Source organism: Nuphar pumila, chromosome 10 (genome assembly GCF_984573655.1).
Source record: "Nuphar pumila chromosome 10, dmNupPumi1.hap1.1, whole genome shotgun sequence".
Classification (NCBI taxonomy): Eukaryota; Viridiplantae; Streptophyta; class Magnoliopsida; order Nymphaeales; family Nymphaeaceae; genus Nuphar; species Nuphar pumila.
The window spans coordinates 87,304,888-87,331,188 of NC_143258.1; the positions used below are offsets into that span (position 1 = coordinate 87,304,888).

Here is a 26,301-nt window from a genome sequence, read left to right on the forward strand (position 1 = left end):
GGCTGGCCCAACTAACAAACCTAATGGCTAGATTTCTAGTTGTTGGCGTGGGTTCAACAGTTAGTTGAACCAGCTCCCAATCAATTGTCAGCTCCAATTGTCAAAATCAAAAGAAGAATAAAAACAAAAAACTTGTTAGTTCCTAGTGGACTGACTCCTATTACAACATGAAATGACTGAAATACTTTTTATGTGTATTTTAGTTTACATACATAATAAACTATATATATATATATATATATATATATATGAATACAAATGGCTTATACACAATACATTTTAACAGCCTCCCCCCAAACTTACAATATGATCACTAAAAGTTTGTCAAAAAGAAAATAAAAACGTAGTAATGAAAGTGCCTCGGTGAAGAAGTCTACTAGTTGATACTCGAAAGTAACATAAGGTAGGGTGATGATCTTCCTTAGAAATTCTTCACAAACATAATGACAATCAATTTCTATATATTTGGTTCTTTCATGAAATGTATAGTTGCAACTATGTATATTGTACTTTTGTTATCACAACATAGTCTGGAGGGTGTTTGAACACTCATGTCTTTAAGTAATCTTTACAACTAAACGAATTTTTATGTTATAGTAGTCATTGCACGGTACTCGACCTCAATGGATGATGATACTTTTTATAGTTTTTTGCACTTCCATGATACTATAGAATCATCTACAAAAACACAAAAAATAGTAGTTAAGCATTGATCATTTGGATATCCTCTCTAATCTGAGTCAGAATAAAAAATTAATTCAAGAGAGGAAGATGAGGATAACAAAAGACCTCTACAGGTAGAGGTTTCTAGATATCTAACAATTTTCATCACAATAGTCATATGAACTGTGGTAGGAGAATGTTGGAATTGGCTAGTAGTATGAACTTCATGCGCAATATCAAGCCTAATAATAGTTAAAGAAGTCAAAGCATCAATCATTTGGTGATATGAAGTAAGATCATCTAGAGGTGTCCCATTATCAATCTTCATCTTGGCATTAATAACTTCAGGTGTGTCCACCATCTTTTCATCAGTAATATCTAACATGTTAATAATATCATTAGCAAAATTGGTTTGAAGAAACATTTATTCTCTAAGAGAGTAAGTAACCTCAATTCCAAGAAAAAATCTGTGAAATCTTATTTCAAAATATTTTTTAAGGATACATTTAATATCCTTTACTCCATGCTTGTCTTCACCTATAATGATTATATCATCAACATAAAGGAAAAGTAAAACAATCTTTGCATCAAATTTCTTAGTAAACATAACAATATATGTATAACACGACTTAAAATCAAGCTTTAGCCTAACAAAACTAAAGCAATCATACTAGGCTTTAGATGCTTATTTCAAACCATAAATAGCTTTTCTTAATCGAAGTACCTTACCAGAGGAAACTTTATACTCAAGAGGTGAATCCATATAAACTTCTTCTTTTAAATCTTTATTTAAAAATATTTTTTTAATATCCATTTGGTATATAGGTCAACCTTTAATAGCAGCAACAACAATAAAGGTCTTAACTGAAGTCATCTTAGCTACTGGTGTAAATGTCTCATCATAGTTTATTTTGTATTATTGTGCATACCCTTTAACAACTAATCGAGCATTGTTTCTTTCTGAGGTGCCATCACTATCAATTTTAATTTTGTAGATCCATCTACAACCTATTGTCTTCTTACTTTTAGGCTAATCAAAAACTTCTCAAGTTATGGATTTTTCAAGTGCTTTTAATTCTACATTCATAGCTTTTACCCATTCATAATATTTTTTTGCTTGTTTATATGTGAAAGGTTTAAAATAAGCCAAAGTCCTAGCTACAGTACAAGCCCTATATTGAGGTGAGAATGATTCATATTAAACAAATCTATCAGGGTGTCTAAAAGTCTTATATAATCTTGACGACTTTAGCTTGTTGGTTTTCTATGGTAGAATACCTTTCTAAGACATTTCGTTGATTATCATTGTCACGTCTTCTATATTAAATCATACTGGGTCATCCACTTTCAATTTATTTATCATTCTGATTTGATTGAGGCACTTTTTCTTTATCATTCTCATACGAAGAATCACCCTTACATTGAGGCAATAATTCAAGAAAAAAAAAAGACTTAAAGATACACTTTGAAAAAAATTTATTTTTTAAAAAGTGAACATTCTTGGATATATATAGTTTATTACTTTTGAAATCAAAACATCTAAACCCTTTCTCAATTTCTCCATATCCAAATAAAACACACGATCTGACTTTAGGAGAGAATTTATCATTTTTGTCAGTGAGAACAAAACACTAGCATCCAAAAGGTCTTAATCTAAGATAATCAGGAGAAACTTTGAAATATTTTTCATAAGGAGAGATGTTTTGAAACTTAGATGACGGGAGTCGGTTGATGAGGTATATGGTTGTTAAACACACTTCAGCCCAAAAAAGCTTTAGAACATCTTTTGCAATTAAAAGAGTTCTAGTAGTTTTAATTATGTGGCTATATTTTCTCTCAGCTAATCCATTTTGTTGAGAACTATAAGCATATGATCTTTGATGAATAATTCCATTATTTTTAAAATAAGTTTTGAAATAATTTGACATAAATTCTCTTCTATAGTCAGAGCGAAAGATATAAATTTTGGTCTAAAATTGGTTTTTGATAAAGTTATGATATTTTTTAAAGTTCCTAAAAACCTCATTTTTGTACCTAAGAAAGTATATCCATGAGTATCTTGTGTAATCATCAATAAATATAACATAATAAGAAAAACCAACTTTAAATAGAATGAGAAAAGGTCCTCATACATCTGAGTGCACTAATTAAAATCATTTAGAAGAAAAAAAACTTTTTTTTAGAAATAAGAGAGCATTCATTTTGCCAACAATATTATCCGCACAATAAATTTTTTTATTACAAAATTTGCTTAAATAGAGTACATGAGATAATTTGGACAGACTAGGATATCCCAATCTTTGGTGCCATAAAGCTAAATTTATATTTTGAGCATTATAACAAAAAAAAAAATTTGAAAGAAAAAGATGATCTATGTAGTAAAGTTTTCATTCTCTATAGCCTTCTCTGATCTGCTTTCTGGACTGGAGATCCTACATAAAACACTTTTTGGATAAGAAGGAGACGGTACACCCATGGTCGGTAATTTGTGAAACAGATAAAAAATTTAAATTTAGTTTTTGGATAAGTCTAACTTTTGGAATAAAGAATTTCGAAGTGTTTTAAAAAAATTTAAAACTTTTTATGCTAAGAGAAGATCCATCGGCGATAAAAATATTTTTTTGTATTGAATTAGTGTAACATTTGAAAAGTAAAGAGAAATATGGAGTCATATGAAATGAGGCTCCAGAATCCAAAAGCCATGAAACCTTATTGAAAAGCTAAGATGTAGAGACCACGACATCAGAGAGAGAAGAGTTTTTTATTAGTAGATGAAGGGCCGCCATGATTTGAGTGAACATAGTTTCAATAGCTTTAGAATCTTTATTGGTTCCATTTTTTTCTTTGTGAGACGCTCCTATGAATGCTACCTTTTTTTCTGCTCTTCCTTTGAACTTGGGACAAAATGACCCAATATGGCACTGTTATCCACAATTATGATAAGTCAACATAGTTCTCTTTTTGTTGTCATCATATCTAAGCTTTTCACCATAAAGTTTTGAAAAATTAGGTGGTTTATAAATATTTGTATTAGTCTTCGATGACAAACACATTATCCTTTGTCCCTTTAGATTCAGTCATAACTTTGAGTCTTGTTTCCTCCATGTATACTTGAGCCAAAACTTCATGTAAGGAAAGAAGATTTTTCTTATGAATAATAGTGACTCGAACTTGTTCAAATTTGAGTTTAAGACCTCTAAAAAATTGAAATAATTGTTCCTCATATTTGTATTTCTTTCATTTTTAAGCATCCTTTGGAGTCGCCCATATAGGCTCAAGTTTAGCCAATTGATCCCAAAGTCTCTTGAGGGTACTATAGTATTCCATCTATGTCTTTTCACTTTGTTTGCAATTGTGTACCCCGGTTTTGAGATCCCATTTGTGTGCCACATCTTTTTTGGTATATGCTTGTCTAACATATTCCCAAGCTTCATCGATTCTTTCAAATTCAAGAAGGTCGGATCAAAGCTTTTCGTGAATACTATCCATAAAAAAGGAGAGGACATTAGCATGTCCTACTTCTCATTCTTTATAAGCTTTTTTATAGTCAATCATAGTCTTTAACTTTTCAATTCCTTTAAAACTTTATTCTTTTGATCCACCATCAGTGCCAACAATCAATTTTGTGCGAATTTGTTGTGGTTTTGTGGATTCATCAATAAAATGTCATAAGTATTTACCCATGAGAAACCTCTTCACTGCCGCGGCCTACATGTAGTTCTTTTCATCAAATTTGATAAAAACAATTATTACAATTTCTTTATCGGTCATAGTGAAAGAAATAATGGAGATATGAATAAGGAAGAGGAGAAGAAAGTGAAACAATATTATTGTAGAAGTTTGACGGTGCACTCTCCAAAGCAACGAACCAACAAACCAATCTCACGAATCTTCTCTTCAAGCTTTTGCCCAAGAGCACCAAAGACTTTGATACTATGTAATGAAACAACAAATGCACAAATATAATACAACAATGTGGCTACAAGAACAAGTCACTAATGGACCAAATACAAAGAGCTACTAATGGGCTGATCACACCAACTCTCAAAAGAAAGCAACAACATAAAAATAATAAAGATTTTATAGAGCAATGCTTGGCAACAAGCATAAATAATACAAGAGAGAGAGAGAGAGAGAGAGAGTTTATATAGGCACTAATGCACTGACCGGGCCAATTTCTAGCCGTTGGGGTTAGTCCATCGGCTAGTTGGACCAGCTCCCAATCAGTTGTTAATTGCAGTTGACAGTTGTCAGCTATCATTTAGAACTCAGCCGCCAGTTTAGCTACAATTGTCAGAATCAAAAGAAAAATAAAAAACTAAAAACTAAAAAAAGAAAACTCGTAACTATATATATGGCACGTACACAATGGATGCACCCCAGTTACTGAACTCTCAATGTCCTTCAGCTTGAGCGCCTTAGCCAATTAACCAAGGTGCACAGAGTGTCTCTAACTCCAAGGTGCACAAAGTGTCTCAAACTCGAGTCACACACGTATCTTTGTGAGAGTTTTCTGCTGGAAGCACCAGATAGCAAATGCATTTATGAATTATTGTCAGGAGAATATTTGATAAACCCATCCTAAATTATCATTATTGTTATTGTAAAGCAAAAGAAAATCAATAAAAAGAAATCTCCTGATAGACCAACCATGTCTTCGATCCTCATCTCATCAACCCAATCTCCATGTATAAAATCCAAAACAGGCTTCACACTAAGGTCCCTTAGATAATGGACAAAAGTCTATATCTAGTTAGATCTTTATGGCTGCCAAGAATGAAAAAATATCAGAATCTCTTATCTCCGTATCCTCCCTGTAAAGCAAGACGCACGCAACCCCACCTTTAGCGACCTCCCACCCCCACCTTATCTTGCACATTTTAAACCACCACCAACAAAAATCTGACGGTAAATAGCCGTTGCCCCTCGTATCCTATATAATCAACTAACTCTCGCACAAACCACAAGCCTTCCAGACACACAGAAGTCCACATTCAAAAGAAAGAATAACAGTCAGATGCATGCGTGTCCTCTTTATTTAATCACACAAGCACGCTATCCAACAACTCAAAGAAATAAAATACCACCAACAGAACAATGTATGAGATAAACAAACGAAATTGAGAGAGACATAGAAATATAGACAGTGACTCCTATATTTCATTTTTATTAATCACAAAATCACACCACAACGGATTGACGGATACACCAAGTAGTAATGACTGAACTCATTACCTGAGAGAGAGAGGGGGAAGGGGTGTGTGGGAGATGCACACATACAGAGAGAGAGAGAGAGAGGGGGGGGGGGGGGGGGGGGGGACTCGGTTCCTTATTACACCCATGATAGACATACCAACAAATTATCATAATCAAACAAGCAAGGAACTCGTGGAATTTGACAGGATACAAAGACTATGAACAATAGACATATAACACTCGGCAACAAATACACACCCCAGAATCGAAAACTGCTGTGTATATGAACAGAACCCACCATCACTGAAGAATCAAGCACTGTACTGAGATCATGGCGAGAACTCACAGCAGCTGCTATGTCTATGATCTAGCTTGCTTCGCATCTGGAGAGCGCTGCGCCGATGCCTCCACGCCAATTGCTGCCTGGAACTGCAGCCCTGCAGCAGCACTTGTTGGTGTTTGCTGAGTGTAAAACAACTGTGGCGAATGCGGCAGCGACTCGCCATATTCGTAAGCCAAATGAGCTGGTGGGTGCAGTGGATGACGATACCCTGCATACTGCTGCTGCTGATGCTCAGGAGCATGAACGAATGGCGCAGAAGCTAGCTGCATGGCTGCGGCACTAGCAGCAGTTCTGTACACATTTCCAGTCAATTCGGGTCGTGGAGCTGAGCGAGATGATGGTGGTGGGGTTGATGCTGCATATGAGAGGATGGGCGATGGGTCTTTCGCCTGCTGCGGCACTGGAGCCACAACCGGCTTGTTTGAAGGATCTGCTGTCGCGGATTGGTAGGCCGCCAAATTGAAGGCCTGGTGCTGCCTTATGGCAGCCATGGCGGATGCTTGGGAGTGCAGGAAGTACATGGAGATCGGCTGATCCACTTGCTGCTGCTGCTGCTGCTGCTGAGGATGGTGATGCACTTGGTAGAATGAAGGCATGGGTGGTGGAGGGATTGCGGCCGTCTGGTGATGGAGATAGTGATACTCCGGTGGAAGCGCCTGGGGGATGAGGAAGCCAGGGTCCGCAGGATACTGCATCTGGACCCTGTAGTTCTGGTCAGGAAGCTCTCGCTTGGGATCGGCAGCAGCTGGATTCGTGATCGGGACTGCCGGAAACCTCATCGGATCCTGATAGTACACTAATTTAGGCGGAGGATTGTCCCTGAGAAACAGAAAGCATCACCAGAGTGCAAAAAGCTTCAATTTTTGTGATCCAAAAACTAGAAATTTGGGGTTTTCGCAATCCTAAGAATAGAAATTCAGATTCTTCTTCTTGGTAATCCTAAAACTCTAGAATCTTCAATCGGAACCATCCAAATTCGTAGTATTTTCCTACACTGACTTGAAATCCGGATACTTTGCGACACTAAACATAGAAATTCAGATTTTTTGCAACACTAAACCTAGAAATTCACATTTTCTGCAACACATGCGCTAGAAATTCGGATTTGATTCAGATATTTCCTATTCCTCGACCAAAACACAAGGATTTTCGAAACCCAAACCAGATAAACTCGGATTTTTCTTTCTTTTAGCTCAAACCCTAAAAAATTTTACATTTTTGTCTCCGCGACCCTAGAAATACAAATTTTTCCCCAAACGCGAAACGTAAACAAAAGCCCCATTCTTTCAAACCCTTAACCCTAGAAATTCATCGACGAAGAAGTACGGCGAAAAGGGGAGCGAAAGTACCTGGCCGGAACCTCCCGCTCTGGTGGGGGCTTCACGATCTCCGACGTCAGCCGCATCTGCGCAAACTGCTCCTCCACGCCGGCGAGCCCACCTGCGGAGACGACCCCGCCGGCCGGTTCCTCCGCCCTGACCCTGATCGGCGGCAGGTTCGACACCGAGGGCGCGGACGACGCCGATCCGAACGACGATGATGTCTCCAACTTGGGCGAGTCCGACACCCACTGCACCTCCGCCTTGCCGCCCTTCCCGGCACCCGTGGCGGCGATGTTACCGTCGCCGTTGCTGGAGTCCTGGCGGTCCCAGTCGGCGGAGTCGAGGCCGAGGAGGCAATCGACGGAGGTGGCGGAGTCGGAGAAGCCGCGCGGGAGGCCGGCGGTGCCGTTGAGGGCGTCGACGAACCAGGAGTCGGCCTTGGAGTCCTCGAGTAGGGAGGCGGCGTCGGGCTTGGCCGGGAAGAGGAAGAGGCGGAGGCGGGAGGGGCGGGGCGAGGCGATGCACCGGTCATACTCGTCGATCATGTTGTCGAGGTCGTCGTCGGTGGTGACGGAGATGAGGGAGTCGAGCTCCTCGTGGGGGAGCTGGTACTTGAGGGTGAACCGCCGGCCGGAGAGGAGGTGGCGGGATAGGCGGGCGGAGAGGTCCGCCAGCGAGGCATGGCGGTCGACGACGACGATCCGCGTCTCGCCGCCGACATAGCAGAGGGACTTGTCGTGGGGCCGCGGGACGATTCGGCCGCCGTAGCTGCACATCAGCCGGAGCTTGCCGCTGCCGGCGGAGGCGGCGGGCGGCGCATCGTCCCAGCGGTAGCTCTCCGAGTCGGCGGAGTCCACCGAGTCAGCATAGGTCGCCGGGTCGGGCTCCGTCGCGGAGGTGGCCTTCGCCATTCAGCTGGTGGTGCTTCTGGGCACGTACTGAGGAGGGAGGACGAGAGGTCGAGAGGTCGAACCCCTCTTTATGCAAACTCTTTGTTTGTGGTGTGGGGTCATCTTTGGTTACGGAGGGTTGTCGTAGGAACTTCGGTATGACCAAGTTGCCCCTTCTTTTCAGTTGGGTAGGACTTTTTTGGGGAGTGGTATTGGGTCGGATATACCACATCCGAACTGGTTTCCCAACCGATCGGTTCTATCCCTATTTCATTCAGAGAAGAGTACTTGGAGAAAATGTGAAGCCGATCTGAATATGACCCGGAAAATATCCTCAAATAAAGTATCGGATTTAGATCGAGTAACCGACCCGGTCAGAATCATTAGGCATTAGCAGAAGAACACCTTCATCGTCCTTGACCAAAACTTGGATGAAGGTGGGGATGGTGGTTAAAATCAAAACCCGAGGATGGAGGCGGTGATGGAGGTTAAAATTAAAACCCATACTAGGATGAAGGTGGAGATGGAGGCCAGAATTTTGAGATGGGGTCTCCTGCCTCCGCCCCAGTCCACTATCATCCCTACTGGTTGGTGTTACCCTTTTTAGACCACACCAACCCCGTTTTTTTCCCAGTCAGCAAGCCAAAAAAATTGTTGGTCTTACCATAGCTAGTGCACGTCACCTTGTGTTGGAACATTGCAAGTTCGAATCCCAATGTACTTGTATAACTGAGGCCTAACGCCAGCTTTCCCTGTCTAAAAAAAAGGAAAAAAAATAGTGGTCTTAATTTTTCTTTTTTAAGTTTTTAGTGAACAAAAACTTTACCCAAAAATCCCTATAAAAACTAGGTTTTGCCTTTCTTCCAAACATGACCTAGGCTATGTCGATGAATAATTATATTTAGAGGTAGTTTAGACCATTTATTCTTGTAATTAAATATATTTTAGTATTTAAATTATTCAAATAATATTATATATAGTAAATGAGCCATGAGAAGTCCATTAATTTATGCAGTCAGATTTACGTAAAGCTACACCACTAATAAGATTTTATTCATTAATACAAAATTTGTGGTGTATATATCCACACCAAAAACTTACTCTTTCTCTCTATCGTAGTATTATGGTTAAGCTACGATAGTTTGCTTTTTTTTTTAATTTTTTTATCTTTTGATGGAAATGGAAATGACCCCATGGATGCGATCAATGCCCTCTTTTTAGTAGTAACCAACTTTTGAAAACCTCGAATCCAACCTGTGTACAGGTTTTTTAGAAAATTGAAAAACAATGGTTATAAAAGCATCGACTATGCTGCACTTCTGCGAGGTTAAATCGAGTGCAGATAACTTGGACCATGAAATTCCAATTAGATTGTAAGTATAATCCTCTCTCTCTCTTATATATATATATATATATAACCCTTTTACTTTTTATTTTTTATTTTAACTCCGAGAAATCGCCTCAGGCACCGAGACCTAACTGCACTGGCTCAGCTTGCCATACTAAGGTCTCTGTCTATCTTGGCGTAAAACTCCGAGGGCCCAATGGGATTTGAATGTAGACTGCCCATCAAACTGTCTAGGCCCCCATCCCACTACGCCAAACACCTTGGGTCTTACTCTTGGCTCGCATTGCTTTGCATATTTAAGTTAGATCATTGCGCTTGTGCTTTTGGGGTCACAGTAAAAAAAAAAAAGGCACTCCATCGGCAGCTAGTTATGATCATGTCGTGTGCTATGAGTGCATAAAGAGTACATGTGCTGGAGCAGCGACCCCATTTAAACCCTCGGCAAAGCGAGGGGAAATTCGAAGTGGAACCCATGGCCCACCTCTGAAAGCTACGGACACACCTGTGCGCCAGTGGGGATTGAACTGGGGTCTTCTACCCAACACCTTCTCAACGATGTGACCCTGCAGTGGTGCAATGAACCTATTTGAAGTGGCTCATTTGGTACTGGAGAAGCCAGAGTTTTTAAATAACATTTTCCTCCTTGAGTGTGGTATTGTGATCTCTTCGTTTTGCATCCATGGTATGTCTCGCAATGTGGGATTTTTCCTTGATCGAACCTGGGGATTATTTGGACTTGGGTCCACCAAGGAAGATTCAATAATCTTATCGGGTCAGGTCAATAGAGTACGGCCAAATTAAAGCTGGATCTCGTTTGGATATCTCTAAACCGAACGTGGGTCCTGATGTCTGATCATGAAGCACAACACATCTGCATGTAAATTTTCAAAACAAGAGGCGTTGTGGATGATCTTGCAGGGTCTGGCTCTTCCTTCTTGTCAAGTTGAACTGGACAAGGAACTATATCGGGATAATGAATCTGTATGGGGCCCCACAAATGTGCCACATCAATGGATAAGGATCCAGACCCATAAGAGTGTTAATGAATCTATGTGGAGCCCATAAAAAAGCCCCACCAAAGGGCCCACACCCACAAGAGTGCCTTATCAAAGAACAAGGGTCCTGATTGATGGAGTTGAGATAATTCATAGACCCATGGTGTGGTCGGTTCCGTTTCGAGAAACAATAAGTACCAACTCTTGGTACAATCTAATTTCACTAAATTATTATTATTATTCAGAATTTTGTGGCCACGAAAAACACTGTAAATTAAAATTTTTGAAAAAATCTCTTGCAAAAGCAATCATGTATAATAATAAGTAGGGGCATCAACGGGTCAGGTTTGGTTTGGACCCAGGTGAAACCAGACTTGGACCAGATTTTCGGATATGGTATTGGGTCTGAACTCAAGTTTAATTGGGTCCACTATAAGAAAAATTATGCTGGGCCTGATAAGAACTACATGAACCAAACCCATACCATAGATGGTAAAACCATATTTTTTATCATTTTTACATTGAAATTTACAGGTCTTAATTGTAACTCAGGTCTGGTCCGGGTCTGGTATAAAATTTCACAAACTATACTTGGGTCCATGTATTAATCGGATTTTTGGGTCCAGACCCGAGTCTTAATCGGGTCTTCTTATTTATCACCATACCCAGACCCTATACGGTTTGGTTTGAGTCGGGTCAGGGTAAACCAGGCCCATTCGCACCCCTAATAATATGCAAAATTGCATGAAAATAGATAACAATATAAATAATATAAAAAACGAAGTGAAAATAAATAACAATCATGATATTTTGAAAATATTTCAACTCTTTAGAATGGTATTGGCTTTAGAAAATATCAGTGACAGAATCGTCATATTTCTAAAATGAATATATATTTGTTGCAACCATTTGTATATACCACTACAAGAAAACTGTGGATTAGCGACGGACGATATCCATCGCTAAATTGTTTAGCGATGGACAACGTCCATCGCAAATTTCTAATCGCTAATTAGCGATAAAACTTTGCCTTTGAGATGACCTTCACCGTGATGAGTTGGCTTTTGATTTTGCCCTTCCGAGCCCTAGCAAATTAGGTGTGACCGAAATGTCCCCTCCCGACCTCCTTCCCGAGCTCGTACTTCACCATGAAACTTTTGTCCAGTTGTCGCTCTGCCTCGTCGCCGTCCTCCGATATCAGCATTTCCGCTTCTGCTTCGCTTGCCCCTGCCACTTGGCCATGGATGCCTTGATATGCTTCGCCGACGATAGTCGAGGAAACGGCCGTCGGAAGAACCTCTGCAGCTTCAATGACCTCATCGGCGATGGCGTCAACCCGACCATAGCGAACTGCTTTGCGCCCTCCACGAAGAAGTCATTCAAACTTTGTCACCCTCCATGAAGAAGTCAGTTTAAATAACGATGGAGAGGTCACTTTAAATTTTGCACGAAGAGAGAGGAAAAAATTTGCGCCCTAGATGGGTCGGTATAAATCGAAAATTGACGAAGGAATTTTTTCATCGCTAATTAATGTTTTTCTTGTATTGAGAATTAGCGACGAAAAACTTCCGTCACTAGTCTGTCGCTAATTATCAATGGATTCGCGATAGAAATCACTCCGTCGCTAAGTTGCGACGGAGTTTGAGACAAAATTTTTTTGTCGCGAATCCGTCGCTAAGTAGAGACAGATTAGCGATGAAAGTTTTTTCATCGCTAATTAGCAACAGATTCATGATAGAATTTTTTCTGTCGCTAATTCCACAAATCATTCGAATGTTAGCGACGTATAGTTTTCTCTAGTTAATCCGTCATAAAATTGCGACAAAAAAAACCGTCACTAATTAACATTTTTCTTGTAGTATGCAATCTATTTGTGATCTCATGATGCAATTAGGTTTAACTCAATCTAACATTGTATAAGTAATTGGATCGGGTTTTACAATAAAAAATGCAAGTCTTATTAGAAAAAAAAAATCTAAAGCTATTTATAATAATAGAATTTCAGATTGCCGGAAAATCTCACTTACACATTGGAGTCCAGTTGTGATCCAAATGCCAATATTGATTCGAACTATGAGAGGAAAAACCTGTTCCTCCAATCATCTCAAATTGGATCATAAGAAAGTTAGAAAATCAAAAGATATGATCTACAATGCTTGATTTTGTAAGAATCAACATTTAGATCATCCTATTTAGATACATTGTTAGGCTTTTATAAAATTTAAAAGTCAACAATTTATAATTTTAAAAAATCATCTTTTATCAAAAAAACATAATCCAAGTGTCATTTCTTAGCAAATCGACCATAACCAACACAGCAGGGTCAAATTTGTGAAAAACAATCTGAAAACACTTATTCACTGGTGGTAGGCTGGCGGTAAGCACAAAGAGTGGTAGGTAGGGGTGTCAACTGGTCGGGTCTACCCGAACCCAAACCCTATAGGGTCCAAACATGGTAATAAATAAGAAGTCTCGATTAAGAACCAGGTCCAGACCTGAAGGTCCGATTAATACATGGATCCGGTTATAGTTTGTGAAAATTTATACTAGACCTGGGCTTGACTAGGGATGGCAGTGGACCGGGGGACAACGGGGCTCTGCCCCGCCTTGCCCCGTTTGGACCGGGGACGAAGGGCATAAAACGGGGATGGAGGCAGGGATGAAGGTTAAAATCTATCCCCGTGCGGGGATGGACTTACGCTTTTCTCTGCCCCGTTCCGTTCTGTCCCCAATCCTTTAAGGGATGACTATAGACTAAGAGAAGATGGGCCCCACCTTGCCTCTGTTTGGACCGGGGATGGAGGTGGGGGTGGAGGTTAAAATCCATCCCCATGTGGGGATGGAGGCGGGGATGAAGGTTCATATTTTAAAACGGGGCGGGGATGGAGACCTTGTCCCCCGCCCCGGTCCACTGCCATCCCTAGGCTTGACCCGAGTTTCGAGTAAGGCCCAAAATTTTTCAATGTAAAAATGATAAAAAAATTTATTGGGTATGACCCGAGTCTGGTTCATGTAGTTCATATAGTTCTTATTGGGTCTGAGTATGGTTTCTCTTATGGTGAGTCCAATTACACCTAGGTTCAGACCCGATATCATTCCCAAAAATCGGGGTCAAGTCGGGTTGACACCCCTAGTGGTAAGGGGTTACCACTCTTCCCTATATATATATATATATATATATATATAATGAATAGGTGCAAAATAATAGGTGCTAAATGAGTTTTTTAGGGCTTTTTGTTTTATTTTTAAATTTTGAGGGTATATGTTTTAAAATCTTTGTAAATTTTTGAAGCCCGAAATATCATTTTTTTCATCAAAAATACTATTCAGGTGTGGATTTTTCGTAAATCAACCATGTCCAACGTATTTATGGGGTTAAAACTGAAAAAAAACACCAAAAGGGCAGAAAAACCCAATTAGCAGATATATTTAGCAGATATCAATTTTGCATCTACCCATTACTCTCTCTCTCTCTCTCTCTTTATATATATATATATATATATATATATATATATATATATATATATATATATATATATATATATAAACTTATCTAGTCTAATCTGAATTCTCGTAAAAGAATAAAAGTATAGGTGATGCGAACTTTGCATGTCTTTTTCAATATGACTTTGTATCGTACTCATAAGCCACACACATCCCATCGTTCGCTGTTCATTTATTTTTTAATTATTTGTTTTTACTTGCACATCTGCAAATTTGGGGCTAAGATGGCCATCAAAAATGCCCTTGATGCAAAGGAAATGTCACATTAGGCATCCAGACAGCACCCTATTAAAGCTTTATATGATAATCTTAAGTTAATTTTTTTCAATGAGTCGCGATTCAGCGACGATTTAGTCGATGATGGCACATCTGAACATTTGAGTTTTATAAAAAGAAAAGCAAAAATGGTATAACCAATATTTTCCCACTTTTTTTTTTTTTTTTGGGGGGGGGGGGGTGGGGTCCACATTAGCCCCTGCCTGTCATACTACGGTCTCTGTCCATATCGGTGTAAAATTTCGAGGGCTTACCCCCTCGACTCAAGAGAGTCACCAAGCTTCGGCTAACTCAGGGGGAGTGATGCCCATGAGATTTGAACCTAGTCTGTCCGTCAAACGGTCTAGGGACCATCCCACTACGCCAAACCCCTTGGGTCTTAAACATTCTATGGTTACTTTTATATTTGGGTAGGGGTGGACCATGGCTCGGCCCAGCTCAACTTGGACCCGATTTGCTTAGGAATGTTGGGTTTTGAGGGTGACATGCCGAAAGACAACCCAGCCCATTTATTAGGGTTTCGCATTGGTTCTTAATGGGCGTGGGCCTTAATAACAAATGAGAATTTCGTCGACTGACTCTTTGAATCAATTAGGTCATGCATGCGGTTTGATTTGGGTATTAATGTCTCGCGGCGAAGTGAAAGTACAAAACCAAGTGATTTTGAACCACCTTCATTCAAGCATCCTTTTATGATGTTATATTCCATCACCACCACACTTTTCACTTTATAAAGGTGCCCTATTCTCACATATCTTAACAGTTCTCAAGTGAGATGTGCCATGGGGATTGAATACAACTAACAATTGGGTATATACAATATGACCATAATTGATCACTTAGACGAATGGTTGTTGTGCCTTGAAGCATACTGAAAGAGAGAGTGAAGAAACACTGATCATTATTTTATAGGAAAGACAGTTATTCGGTTCTGCTTGGCTTGTATAGGCTCATTAAGTTATCAATTCTATGTCACATAGTGATGTGTGAAATAAATGGTATGCATGTTCAATCATTAGGCCAACTCATCAAACGACCCTTTTTCTTTTTGCTTTAAGTTGAGCATTATAAAGAAATTAAGAAAGCTTAATTAAAAGATGATAGAAGCTGGGCGAGTTGATATTATAGCGATGCCAACTTTAAAGAATCTCTTCAATCCAACCAAAATAGTCAGAAGGACAATTTAAGCTTGCAAGAAACATTTGGCTTCCTGCAGACTGTGGAAAGATAAGCCACCACGTTAGCTTCATGATGTGACCGTTTCAACATTATTGGAAGTAATAGTAAGGCAGGGGTCTGCTTAGCACGTCCTTGTCTAGGAAAAGAAAAGGATGAAAGGAACCACATTTGAGCCAGACTTAATGTAAGTATTCATGCCAAAACACACGTGGTATACTGGTGTATAGGAAAGTTAGGTGCCAAAACACACACTTATACGGTCATATTCAGAAAGCGCAAAAATATGGATAAAATCGTGAAAATTTTCAAAATGTATCCTGCTTTCAAAATGCCATGATTTTATTATGATATATATTTAGAAACTGACAAAATATTGATAAATCACGATAAATAAAGCCTATTTTCAGAATATCACAATTTTAACTTGATAAAAATGCTTTTTATAATTTTACATTTAAATCTTTTGTGCATTTATATATTTTCTTAAATCTTTAGTTCTTACATATGCAGATATTTTCTTTAGGTTTCTCCTGAACAAACAATTTTTTTTTAATTTATGGTGAGATTCTTCTTTTTCAAGAAAATCCCCATGGGGTGATTTGTAACATTGCTCCGAAGTATAAGATATGATTTTAGGAAGGTGAGGAGTAATAATGCATGTATCAATGTATCAATGGCTTTCTAAGCATGTTTCAACTATTTCTCATGCCATCCTTTTATAATGGTCTCTTTAAAGCATTTTCCTAGTTGGTACAAGACAGCAGGGTTTGTAACTGGACTAACATTGGTAAGTGTTCTTTCAAAAAAAAAAAAAACATTGGTAAGTGAACGATCTCAAAGAAATTAATTCTCCCTATTAGCAGCTACATGAACTAACATTATTTTGGTATTGTCATAACACTGCAGCATCAACAGTAGCTTTGGAGGCATTTTTCTCTTACAGCACATCAGTTATGCCATTTTCAGCAGTACCAAGTTTCTCTTCAAAGTTGAAACTGCTTTTATCTCACTTGTTGTCCAGTGCACTCCTAGAAAATAATAGTGTCAGGCATCAAGATAGGATCACAGGTGGCATGATCATGGCTATATTGATCCAACCTTGTTTTTACATAAAGATCGAACAAAAAGAAGAGAGAAGAATCCAAGGAAGATATGAAAATGGCAGTCGAATCCTGATGTATGTTGACTGAAACACACACACTCTCTCTCTCATAGGTGGAACTTGACCGATACACGTCAACATGGAAAACTACAGGTAACTCATTGTACTATGGATAATGAAAGGGCATGAGTAGCAACCTGCGTGATGAACCATGACACCTAATTCCTTGAATCCAACAGTATGCAAAATGTCTGCACCCAAACGGGCATCACCCTATTTGTGGATTTTCCAAGTTGGTAAAGTTCAAATGAAAAAGTATTTGTGGATTTGTGGCGTCCTTTTCTGCAAGGTCGAAGCTGGGTGTACTCTTACAGTAGGAGTAGGAGGGACCTCAATGATTTTACCAACTGGAGGCCAAACAATGTGCGACCAGTGATGGTTTTTTTTCTAGAATTATTCAAAAACAAGAAAACGCGATGATGAAAAACCAAGAGGCATTTTCTTATCATAGAATGGAAAAGCGTGCCAAGAGAAAAACTTGCTTAATCAGAATGCATCCCTAGCATGTCAATATTAACTCTTTACACATGAAATTGTCATCCATAACTCTTTACTAATGGTTAGTTTGTAGCAGTTTGTACCTGCAGGTAATCCTATTCTTTGGAAGTTCTTTTTATACTGATCGTTGTTTACGTCTAATCAAGTGCAAGCATATTTGCATCAATAACTACTAGAAAAGCAATAATTATCATTGTAATCCTCCAAACAACCGGCAAAACATAAACTTATTAGTTGATTTCTCAGTCAAATGAAACTTCAATCTACGTTCTATTTCTAATCAAATGTGTTTTTTTCTATGCTCCAACCCTGCAGAAAGCAAAGTCTGTAGCTTTAGGAGACTAACATAGGCTATATATATATATATATATATATATATATATATATATATATATATATATATATATATATATATATATATAGAGAGAGAGAGAGAGAGAGAGAGAGAGAGAGAGACGGGAGTATCGTCGGATAGGGGCATCGCATGCGATCAGCAGCAGAATTTTTTTCTGCAAAACAGGTCTTTAGTGACGGTTGCGACCGCCCCCTACAGTTGTTTTGCATGATAACTGTAAGGCCTTTAGTGGCAGTAAAGACCGCCACTAAAGGCTTTTTTTTGTGCAGAATCAGCACACATCGCTAATCACGCGCACGATTAGTAATGCGCTCATCCAAAATAACGTTAGACACTTTAGTGTCCGATGTTACTCTCATCTCTCTCTCTTTCTCCCTCTCTCTCTATATATATATAATGAAAAGGGTAGGTGCCTGATGCTTTTTGTGCTTATCGTGTGCCTACCGAGCTTGGATAGGGGTTTTCTAGTTGTTTTTCAAAAATCTAACCCTATAGATGTGTTCTGCATGATCGATTTACTAGAAAATCATACTTGGATCATGTTTTTTGAGAAAAAATATTTTTTTAAGCATTGAATATTTTTTTAAAATTATAGACCGTTGATTTTTTAATATTACAAGAACCTAACTTCGCATTGAAATCAGACAATCCAATTTCTTGGATATATAAATCTGCCAGACTCTCCAATGACTGATTGATACGGATAGGCAAAAAATGTGCAAATTTGGTTAATTGATCAATGATTACCCAAATAGCATCATGATGTTTCCAAGTTCTGGGTAAACCTACCATAAAATCCATAATAATCCTTTTCCATTTTCACTGTAAGATTTTTATTTGCTGCATTATTTCGTTAGGTTTCTGATGATCATTTTTTATCTGCTGGCAAGTCCAACATTTTGAGACATAACTCACCATGTCTCTTTTCATATTATTCCACCAATACTTTCTTTATAAATTCTTAAACATTTTTGTGCTTCCTGTGTGGATGATATATCTGTTCTTATGAGCCTTCTCAAGTATTTCATCCATCAATTTAAATTCATTTGGCATCTATATTCTATTTTTCATCTAAATACTTCTATCTTTTTAAGACGAAAAGAAATATCATCTTCCTGTTAAGCCCTTGATTGAAGCTTTTCATGCTGAGGGTCTTTACTTTTCTCCGTAACTATTCAGGTGAGGATCTCAAGTTGTATTGTTAAATTGGACAATTGAATCTTCCTTTGTTCTGTTATGGATGGTTTCCAGTTAAAGAAATCCTCTACGCGCCTCTATTCTTTTCCTACGAGGTTGGTTAAAGTACTTTTAGTCTTGCAGCTAAGAGCATCAGCTACAACATTCGCCTTTTCTGGGTGATATGAAAGTGAATTCATAATGTTTAATGAATTCTAGTTAGCGTCGTTGCCTCATGTTCAATTCCTTTTGTGAGAATAAATATTTAAGGCTCTTATGATAACTTAATACTTTAAATTTTCTTCATATAAATAATATCTCCAGATTTTCAACGCAAATACTATTATTGCTAGCTCATGAATCTTCAACTGTTTTGATGCATAAGTATTGACTTTTCCGTTCTACATCAGGACATAACCTAGACATTTCTGAAGCATCTATATATACTACAAATCCATATTGACCCCAAGGCAATGTCAGCATCGGAGTCGTGGTAAGCTTGTTTTTAGGCCTTGAAAATTTTCTTCACAGTTGGCATCCCAATCAAACTTAACCCCTTTCTTTAGGAGCCTGGTCATTGGTGATGCTATTCGAGAGAAATCTTGAATAAATTTTTGATAATATCCCATAAGTCCAGGAAAACTATGAATGTCCGAAATATTTTTGGGTTGCTTCCATTCTAATACGGTTTCCACCTATCATGATGTATAAAATCTACTTATAAAGATCTAATTAAATAATTTAAATTAAAAATTTTAAATCTACAGTTTATAAATGAAATAATTATCTTGTGGTGTGAGTTTTATGAAAATGATTTTCGAAACAATATTTTTACTGAAAACAAGTGAACGTCTGACACCAAAAATATAAAAACCGACTTGCACTAGTGGTGGAGTCCGGGTCGAATCAGGAAATGGGAAATATTTTGTATTCAACACATAATCTAACTATTCTTTATTGTCAATAAAATTAAGAATTAATTAATTAAATAAACAAGAGAGTGTTGCCCCTGTAGAGGGCTTAAACAAATAATTAAAGTGCCTTATTACAACTCTAATTGAATCAATAAAAGAAATGAAATCCTAATCTGAAAAATAAAAGAGAAAGGCTTCCGTGCTCTAAGTCTTTTGTAGTCTTGAGACTTTATTTGCTTCCCTTTGTGTTTCCCTCTTTTTGTTCCTAGTTAAGCTTTTTTCTTTTGCTTTCTAAGGGCACTTTTGAGGGCTTGAGGGGTTCTCAGATGGCACTTTGAGGGCACGAAAAGGGGTTCATCGCACTTCCAAATGCCCCCCTACAAGAAACAAAAACAAGAAACAAAGCAGTATGAATCGATCTAAACAAGAATTCATTAACTAATGACTAAAAATTTTCAGCAAAACAAGATTTGAATTAACTAAACTAAACTAAAAACAAGAACTAACTATGAACTAACTAATAATAGACTATCACTAAAAGACAAAATAGCAAAACTAACTAACTAACAACTCAAGAATTAATGTAACAAACTATGATTAACTAATTCAGGAAATCAATAATTCAAAAAGTAAAGTAAACTAAAGATCAAGAAAGCACTCAGCTGAACTAATTGATTAATTAAAATTAACAAGTGATAAAGAAAAACAACTAGCAAGAACTAAAGAGAAATCGGCTAAATGAAACTATGCTAATCGGTTAATCCGAATCAACAACTATGGCTAATGCTAACTATATGCAAGATGGATAATAAAATAAAGGCTAAATTAGTTTAATGTGAATCACACAAACATGTTGGACCTAATACCCACTAAAAGACAGAATTATGCAATTAAATAATCTAACCTATACATGAGAAATTAAAGTTATCAAAATCACAAGGCAATCGGCTATTGATGTTTTAACAAATCTAACTATGCATGAAGAAAAATAAAAAATTGAACTACTATTGAATCTAAAACTCAACCAACATGAATTAACGTGATTTGAACTAACTAATGCAATAAATTAATCTAAGAAATTTATCTACAACAATACACAATCACACACAAAAAGTTTGTTATCTAAAAACAATGATTGATAGAGAGGGAAATCGACAGCTAAACATTAACAACTAATTACTAAAAAAATGTAAATTTGATCTATTCTATATTAATTTTAACTATAGAAATACTCCTAATTTAATTACTGAAAAAATAAATTTTAAAGGAATTTAAACAGGAAAATGCCACTACTAAAATCGGCTAAATGAAAACCCTCTAAATAATAAAAAATTGATAATTGCATAAAATGACTATTTCTAATTTAATCTATGAAAAGAAAATTTCTGGAATTACAAGAAACTAATTATTTAACTGATAAAATAAAATAAACTAACTTTAATCTACGCTACTCTAAAAAAAACTCTAATTGAATGAAAGAAATCATATCGGCTAGATGATAAAAACACTATTTGATGAATCTGCAAAAATGAAATAAAAGAAAACGTGCAGTCAGCTATTCTAACCGAAATCTATCCTAAAACTAATCTTAATCTAATAAAAAAAACATGAAAACATCATATAAAGCCTATATTAAAAACATGATTTACTTAAATCAAGATTTTGCTATTCATGAATCAAGAAATGGCTACTCTATCAAAAATGAAATCTGTATTTTTTTCCAGATGCAAAGCATGAAATAAACTATATTAATATGCAGATGATGATGATGATATGGTTTATCATATGCAAATCTAAACCTATGATGAAACGATGTTGTGATCCTAAACTTTGAAGAAACAAATTCAACGATCCGCTTCCGACAGATGGGTTGAGAAGAAGATGGTTGATCCCAGTTGTATGCACGCCTCCCCGACAAAGAAGAAGAAGAAGTTGTCGACGATGATAAGGGTTCGGAGCAAGAAGAAAAAGAGGAAAAAGAAGAATAAGGAGGAGAAGAAGTAGAGAAAGAAATCGGCAAAATTAGAGAGAGAGCAAGGGAGAGAGAGGCAGAAGAGAAGAGAGTTTGAGGCTGCTGGAAAAACATTTTCCAGGCCTCAAAACCACTATTTATAATCCCTAATTAGGTTCAAATTTGAAATTTCAAAAAGAGTCTGATAATTTTTCTCAATTTCCAAAACAGGGTCTCTTTCTGAAAAATGTGTTTTTCAAAGGGATATTTTTCTAAAACTCATTCAAAATAATTAAGTAAGTCCTACTCTAACTAAATTATAATTAAAAAATTCTAAAACTAATAAAAATACTGAAAAGCGCGGTTGAATTGAAAAATGCAATTTTTCTAAAAAAATTGATTTCGAAGCAAATACTCGAAAACAATGATAAAGATGGGTTTTTAATGTGATTTTATCATGGATCATGCATAAATAAAGATGAATAAAATGTGAATATTATGCATGATCACCTTGGCTTGGTCCATAGATACTCCATCCTTTGAGATCATGTGCCTCAAAAACATGATGTCCTTGAGCAAGAATTCATACTTAGATAATTTGGCATACAATTGATTCTCTCTTACACTACAACAAAGCAGTAGATTAGCGACGACCACATTCCGTCGCTAATCCGTCGCTAACCATGTTAGCGACGGATTAGCGACAACGCGGCGACAGTATGCTTACGTCGCGAATATTTCGACGCTAACTGGCGACGGAATAATTCCATCGCCAAGTCTGTCGCTAATTGCGACGGAATAACGAGCGCTATATTCCGTCGCCAATCCGCCGGTACTAAACGGCGACCACGGCATGGCGACGGATTTAATTCCGTCGCTAAGCCGTCGCTAGATTAATATGAATAGCGACGGAATCATCCGTCGCTAATCCGTCGCAAAAACGAAAAAAAATCAAAAAAAAAATTATTTAAAAATTAATTACCGAGAACTGTACAATTTATATTTCCTGTACAATTTATATTTCCGGTAAATAAAAAACAAACCACACAAAAAAATTCATATAACAAGTATCTATAATAATTAATCGTTCCACCTTAAAACTAAGAAGTTTAATTATTTATAATTCAACAATTACAATTAGGAAAAATAAAAAAAATAGAACTTTTTCAACACAGTCCTCTAATCATCGCCAAGATTTTGTGCGTCTTCTTGTTCATTGTCTTTATCTGTCCCTTCAGCTCCACTACCTGATTATCGCTAGCAGCCTACACAAGAAAAGAACAGTCAGTATTGATAAACAAAATATAATGAAATAAATTACACACTATATGTGATTCTATCATGTGCTCATGTGTGATATAAGGCAATAAAAAAACTCTATATGTGATTCTATCATGCTCATATGTGTGCTAAGGCAGTCAAAAAATTGAATATGTGATTATAGCATGTTCATATGTGTTCTAAGGCATATAAAAAAACTCTATATGTGATTCTACCATGCTCAGATGTGCTTTAAGGCAGGCAAAAAACTATATATGTGATTCGATCATGCTCGTATGTGTGCTAAGGCAGTAAAAAAATTGAATATGTGAATATAGCATGCTCATATGTGCTCTAAGGCAGGCAAAGCCAAAAAATTTATATGTGATTCTATCATAAATGATATATAACATGTTCATATGTGTTCTAAGGCAGTTAAAAAACTCTATATGTTATTATAGCATGCTCATATGTGTGCTAAGGCAGTCAAAAAACAGAATATGTGATTATAATATGCTCATATGTGTTCTTAGGCAGTAAAAAAACTGAATATGTGATTATAGCATGCTTATGTGTTCTAATGCAATCAAAAAAACTTTATATGTGATTCTATCATGCTCATATGTGCTCTAAGACAGACAAAAAGTTAAATATATATATATATATATATATATATATATATATGTGATTCTATCATGCTCATATGTGTGCTAAGGCAGTCAAAAAATTGAATATATGATTATAGCATGTTCATATGTGTTCTAAGGCATATAAAAAAACTCTATATGTGATTCTACCATGCTCAGATGTGCTTTAAGGCAGGCAAAAAACTATATATGTGATTCGATCATGCTCGTATGTGTGCTAAGGCAGTAAAAAAATTGAATATGTGAATATAGCATGCTCATATGTGCTCTAAGGCAGGCAAAGCAACTTTATATGTGATTCTATCATGCTCATATGTGTGCTAAGACAGTAAAAAAAATGAATATGTGATTATAGCATGTTCATATGTGTTCTAAGGCATCTAGAAAAACTCTATATGTGATTCTACCATGCTCAGATGTGCTTTAAGACAGTCAAAAAAACTATATATGTGATTATACCTGAGAGGGACCTGGAATCGAAGATCCCCTATCCTGAACAGCGGCCTTGATCTCATTTCGGAGAAAGGGGGCGATGGTGTATTGGAAGTAGTTATTCAGTGATTCATTAATGATCTCGCGTACATCATCACCGGAAAGAATAGTCGGCTGCTTGGAGCTTATGTCGGCGCAAGAAGTCGGTGAGCCGTAACTGGAAGAACCAATAACTGGTGAAGTGTTCATATTATTCCCAAACCCGAACACGCGACCTTTTTTGGGTTCACCTGCTGCAGTCACCCATGCTGTAGGATCAAATGATGGATGCTGAGTAGCGTCTTCGCCATATCGCTCTACCATCTGTTGCTCATATGCCTCCTACAAAATAATGTTTAAAGTATTCATTAATAATTAATGATAACATTATGATAATTTGCATATATATTGCAATGATTATTAATAGAATTAATACATACCGTTGTCGTTCTCGCCTTCTCTGATACGAAGACTTCCGTGGTCTTCCGTTTATGTATTTCTACAAACACATCCTTATATGGTACACTGCCTCCTTTTTCTGCTTCCCGCGAAGTTAAATGACAAAAGATTTAGTACACAAATTTGCAACAATACTTATAAAATTAATATTATATATTGATGAGTTACCATTTTCTTTAGGTGGCTCCCAAATGTCTTAGATCCACCTGTGTGTAGATGGGCTTCAGGCATCTTCGATCGATTTTGTGAAGCCTTCGCAGAGCGATTTTTAAATGCATCTCCCGCCCACATATCGCACATTTCATCCCAGTAATCTCTCCTGATAGTAATAGGACCATGGCTCTTCCACAGTAATGGATCATCTACTACGCCAGATGCTTTTTTTGCTGCAGTCTTCATAGTGTGCAGCATGTCTGCAAATCGATTGGCAGCCACCTTCTGCCACACCTTCCTTGCATCATTTTCTTCCACCGTAGTTGCAAAGCGATTCGAAGCCTACAAATATTTTCAGAAAGTTAGTAGACATTGCTTAAATAAATTAAATATGAAACACATTAACTATGAGGAACAACTGTATACCATGAATGAGGACCACAATCTGTCTAACACCTCCTTTGGGTACTCTTTCCATTGAGCAACTGGTCCTGGTAGATGTTGAAGAAGTGAATTCCTAATCTCCCGTACTACTTCTTGTGGCTCAAACCTCGTACTGCACATGAATTGTTACACAGTAAATATCAATATAAAATATTTAAAAGATATGCAATAATTGAAAACAAAATACTTACGGTCGATTATCGATATACACTATTCGAATGAGTCTTCTTGTGCCAGCCTGAGAAGACCCTGTTTCCTGTGTTGGCTGTTGACTTGTGCGATCAACTGGTGTAGGTGGGTCGTGTACAGGCGCAACATCATCTTTAAAAAAATACACACCAAGTTCTCAGAATGTGCATTTGAACTAATCAAGCATCTAATTAGTTATATGATATACCTATCACAGGAGCCCGTGAAGATGAAGGTTGAGCCTGGCTACTACTGGATGAGCGACCACTATAACCTCCACGAACCATATTCTAACAAATAACATATGTCATACAATACATTCAAATAATTCACATCAAGTATTACAATGCATTCAAGTCATTCACATCAAGCATTGCAATGCATTCAAATAATTCAAATCATTGACATCAAGTATTGCACTAATTCAAATCATTCGTTAATTGCATAAATTATAATACATTCAGATAATTGAAATCATTCACATCAAGTATTACAATGCATTCGAATCATTCGTATCAAGTATTATAATACATTGAAATAAAATTTTTAATCATTCACACCAAGTATTGCAATACAACTCACATCAAGTATTACAATGCATTTAAATAGAGGTTTGTAGTATAAGATTTTGCTCACTAGCTTGAGAATTCTTCCTCGTCACTAGTTTGACTTTCTTCTTCTTCTTCTTCTTCTTCATTGTTTGCCCATCCACTTGGTACATCATTTGGATCACATTCCTCTATGAATGTTTCATCAGCCAATGGAGATATGACATGCATATCATGCGCAACATCGTGACCATAAGCGAAGTCACAGACATCATCTGATTGATAGTAATCACTGTCTTCAGCTAACTCATCTTCCTGTAACTGATCATACTCGGGGTATAGTTTGGATTTCACCTTG

General features: G+C 37.3%; 2 protein-coding genes across 2 annotated transcripts; both read right to left on the bottom strand.

The window, feature by feature from the left end:
* Positions 1–5,783: 5,783 nt before the first annotated feature.
* Positions 5,784–8,471, bottom strand: LOC149827210 (uncharacterized). The gene is made up of 2 exons (XM_090019202.1): positions 7,552–8,471; positions 5,784–7,021 (listed from the first exon to the last, which is right to left on the bottom strand). Exons 1-2 carry the CDS (start codon positions 8,433–8,435, stop codon positions 6,220–6,222), a joined length of 1,686 nt encoding a protein of 561 aa, XP_089875328.1. The 5' UTR covers positions 8,436–8,471; the 3' UTR covers positions 5,784–6,219.
* A 3,379-nt stretch (positions 8,472–11,850) lies between these two features.
* On the bottom strand, positions 11,851–25,682 carry LOC149827211 (uncharacterized). The gene is made up of 5 exons (XM_090018465.1): positions 25,604–25,682; positions 25,398–25,527; positions 25,189–25,318; positions 24,945–25,104; positions 11,851–12,107 (listed from the first exon to the last, which is right to left on the bottom strand). Exons 1-5 carry the CDS (start codon positions 25,680–25,682, stop codon positions 11,851–11,853), a joined length of 756 nt encoding a protein of 251 aa, XP_089874591.1.
* Between the last annotated feature and the right edge of the window lie 619 nt (positions 25,683–26,301).

Excerpts from the sequence above, each read along its gene's own strand:
- LOC149827211 (XM_090018465.1), bottom strand. The coding sequence starts at position 25,682 with ATGGTTCGTGGAGGTTATAGTGGTCGCTCATCCAGTAGTAGCCAGGCT. Across the intron at positions 25,528-25,603 it reads TTCACGGGCTCCTGTGATAG|ATGATGTTGCGCCTGTACAC; the intron begins GTATATCATATA and ends ATTTTTTTAAAG. Across the intron at positions 25,319-25,397 it reads GTGTATATCGATAATCGACC|TACGAGGTTTGAGCCACAAG; the intron begins GTAAGTATTTTG and ends ATTCATGTGCAG.
- LOC149827210 (XM_090019202.1), bottom strand. The coding sequence starts at position 8,435 with ATGGCGAAGGCCACCTCCGCGACGGAGCCCGACCCGGCGACCTATGCT. Across the intron at positions 7,022-7,551 it reads GAGCGGGAGGTTCCGGCCAG|GGACAATCCTCCGCCTAAAT; the intron begins GTACTTTCGCTC and ends TCTGTTTCTCAG.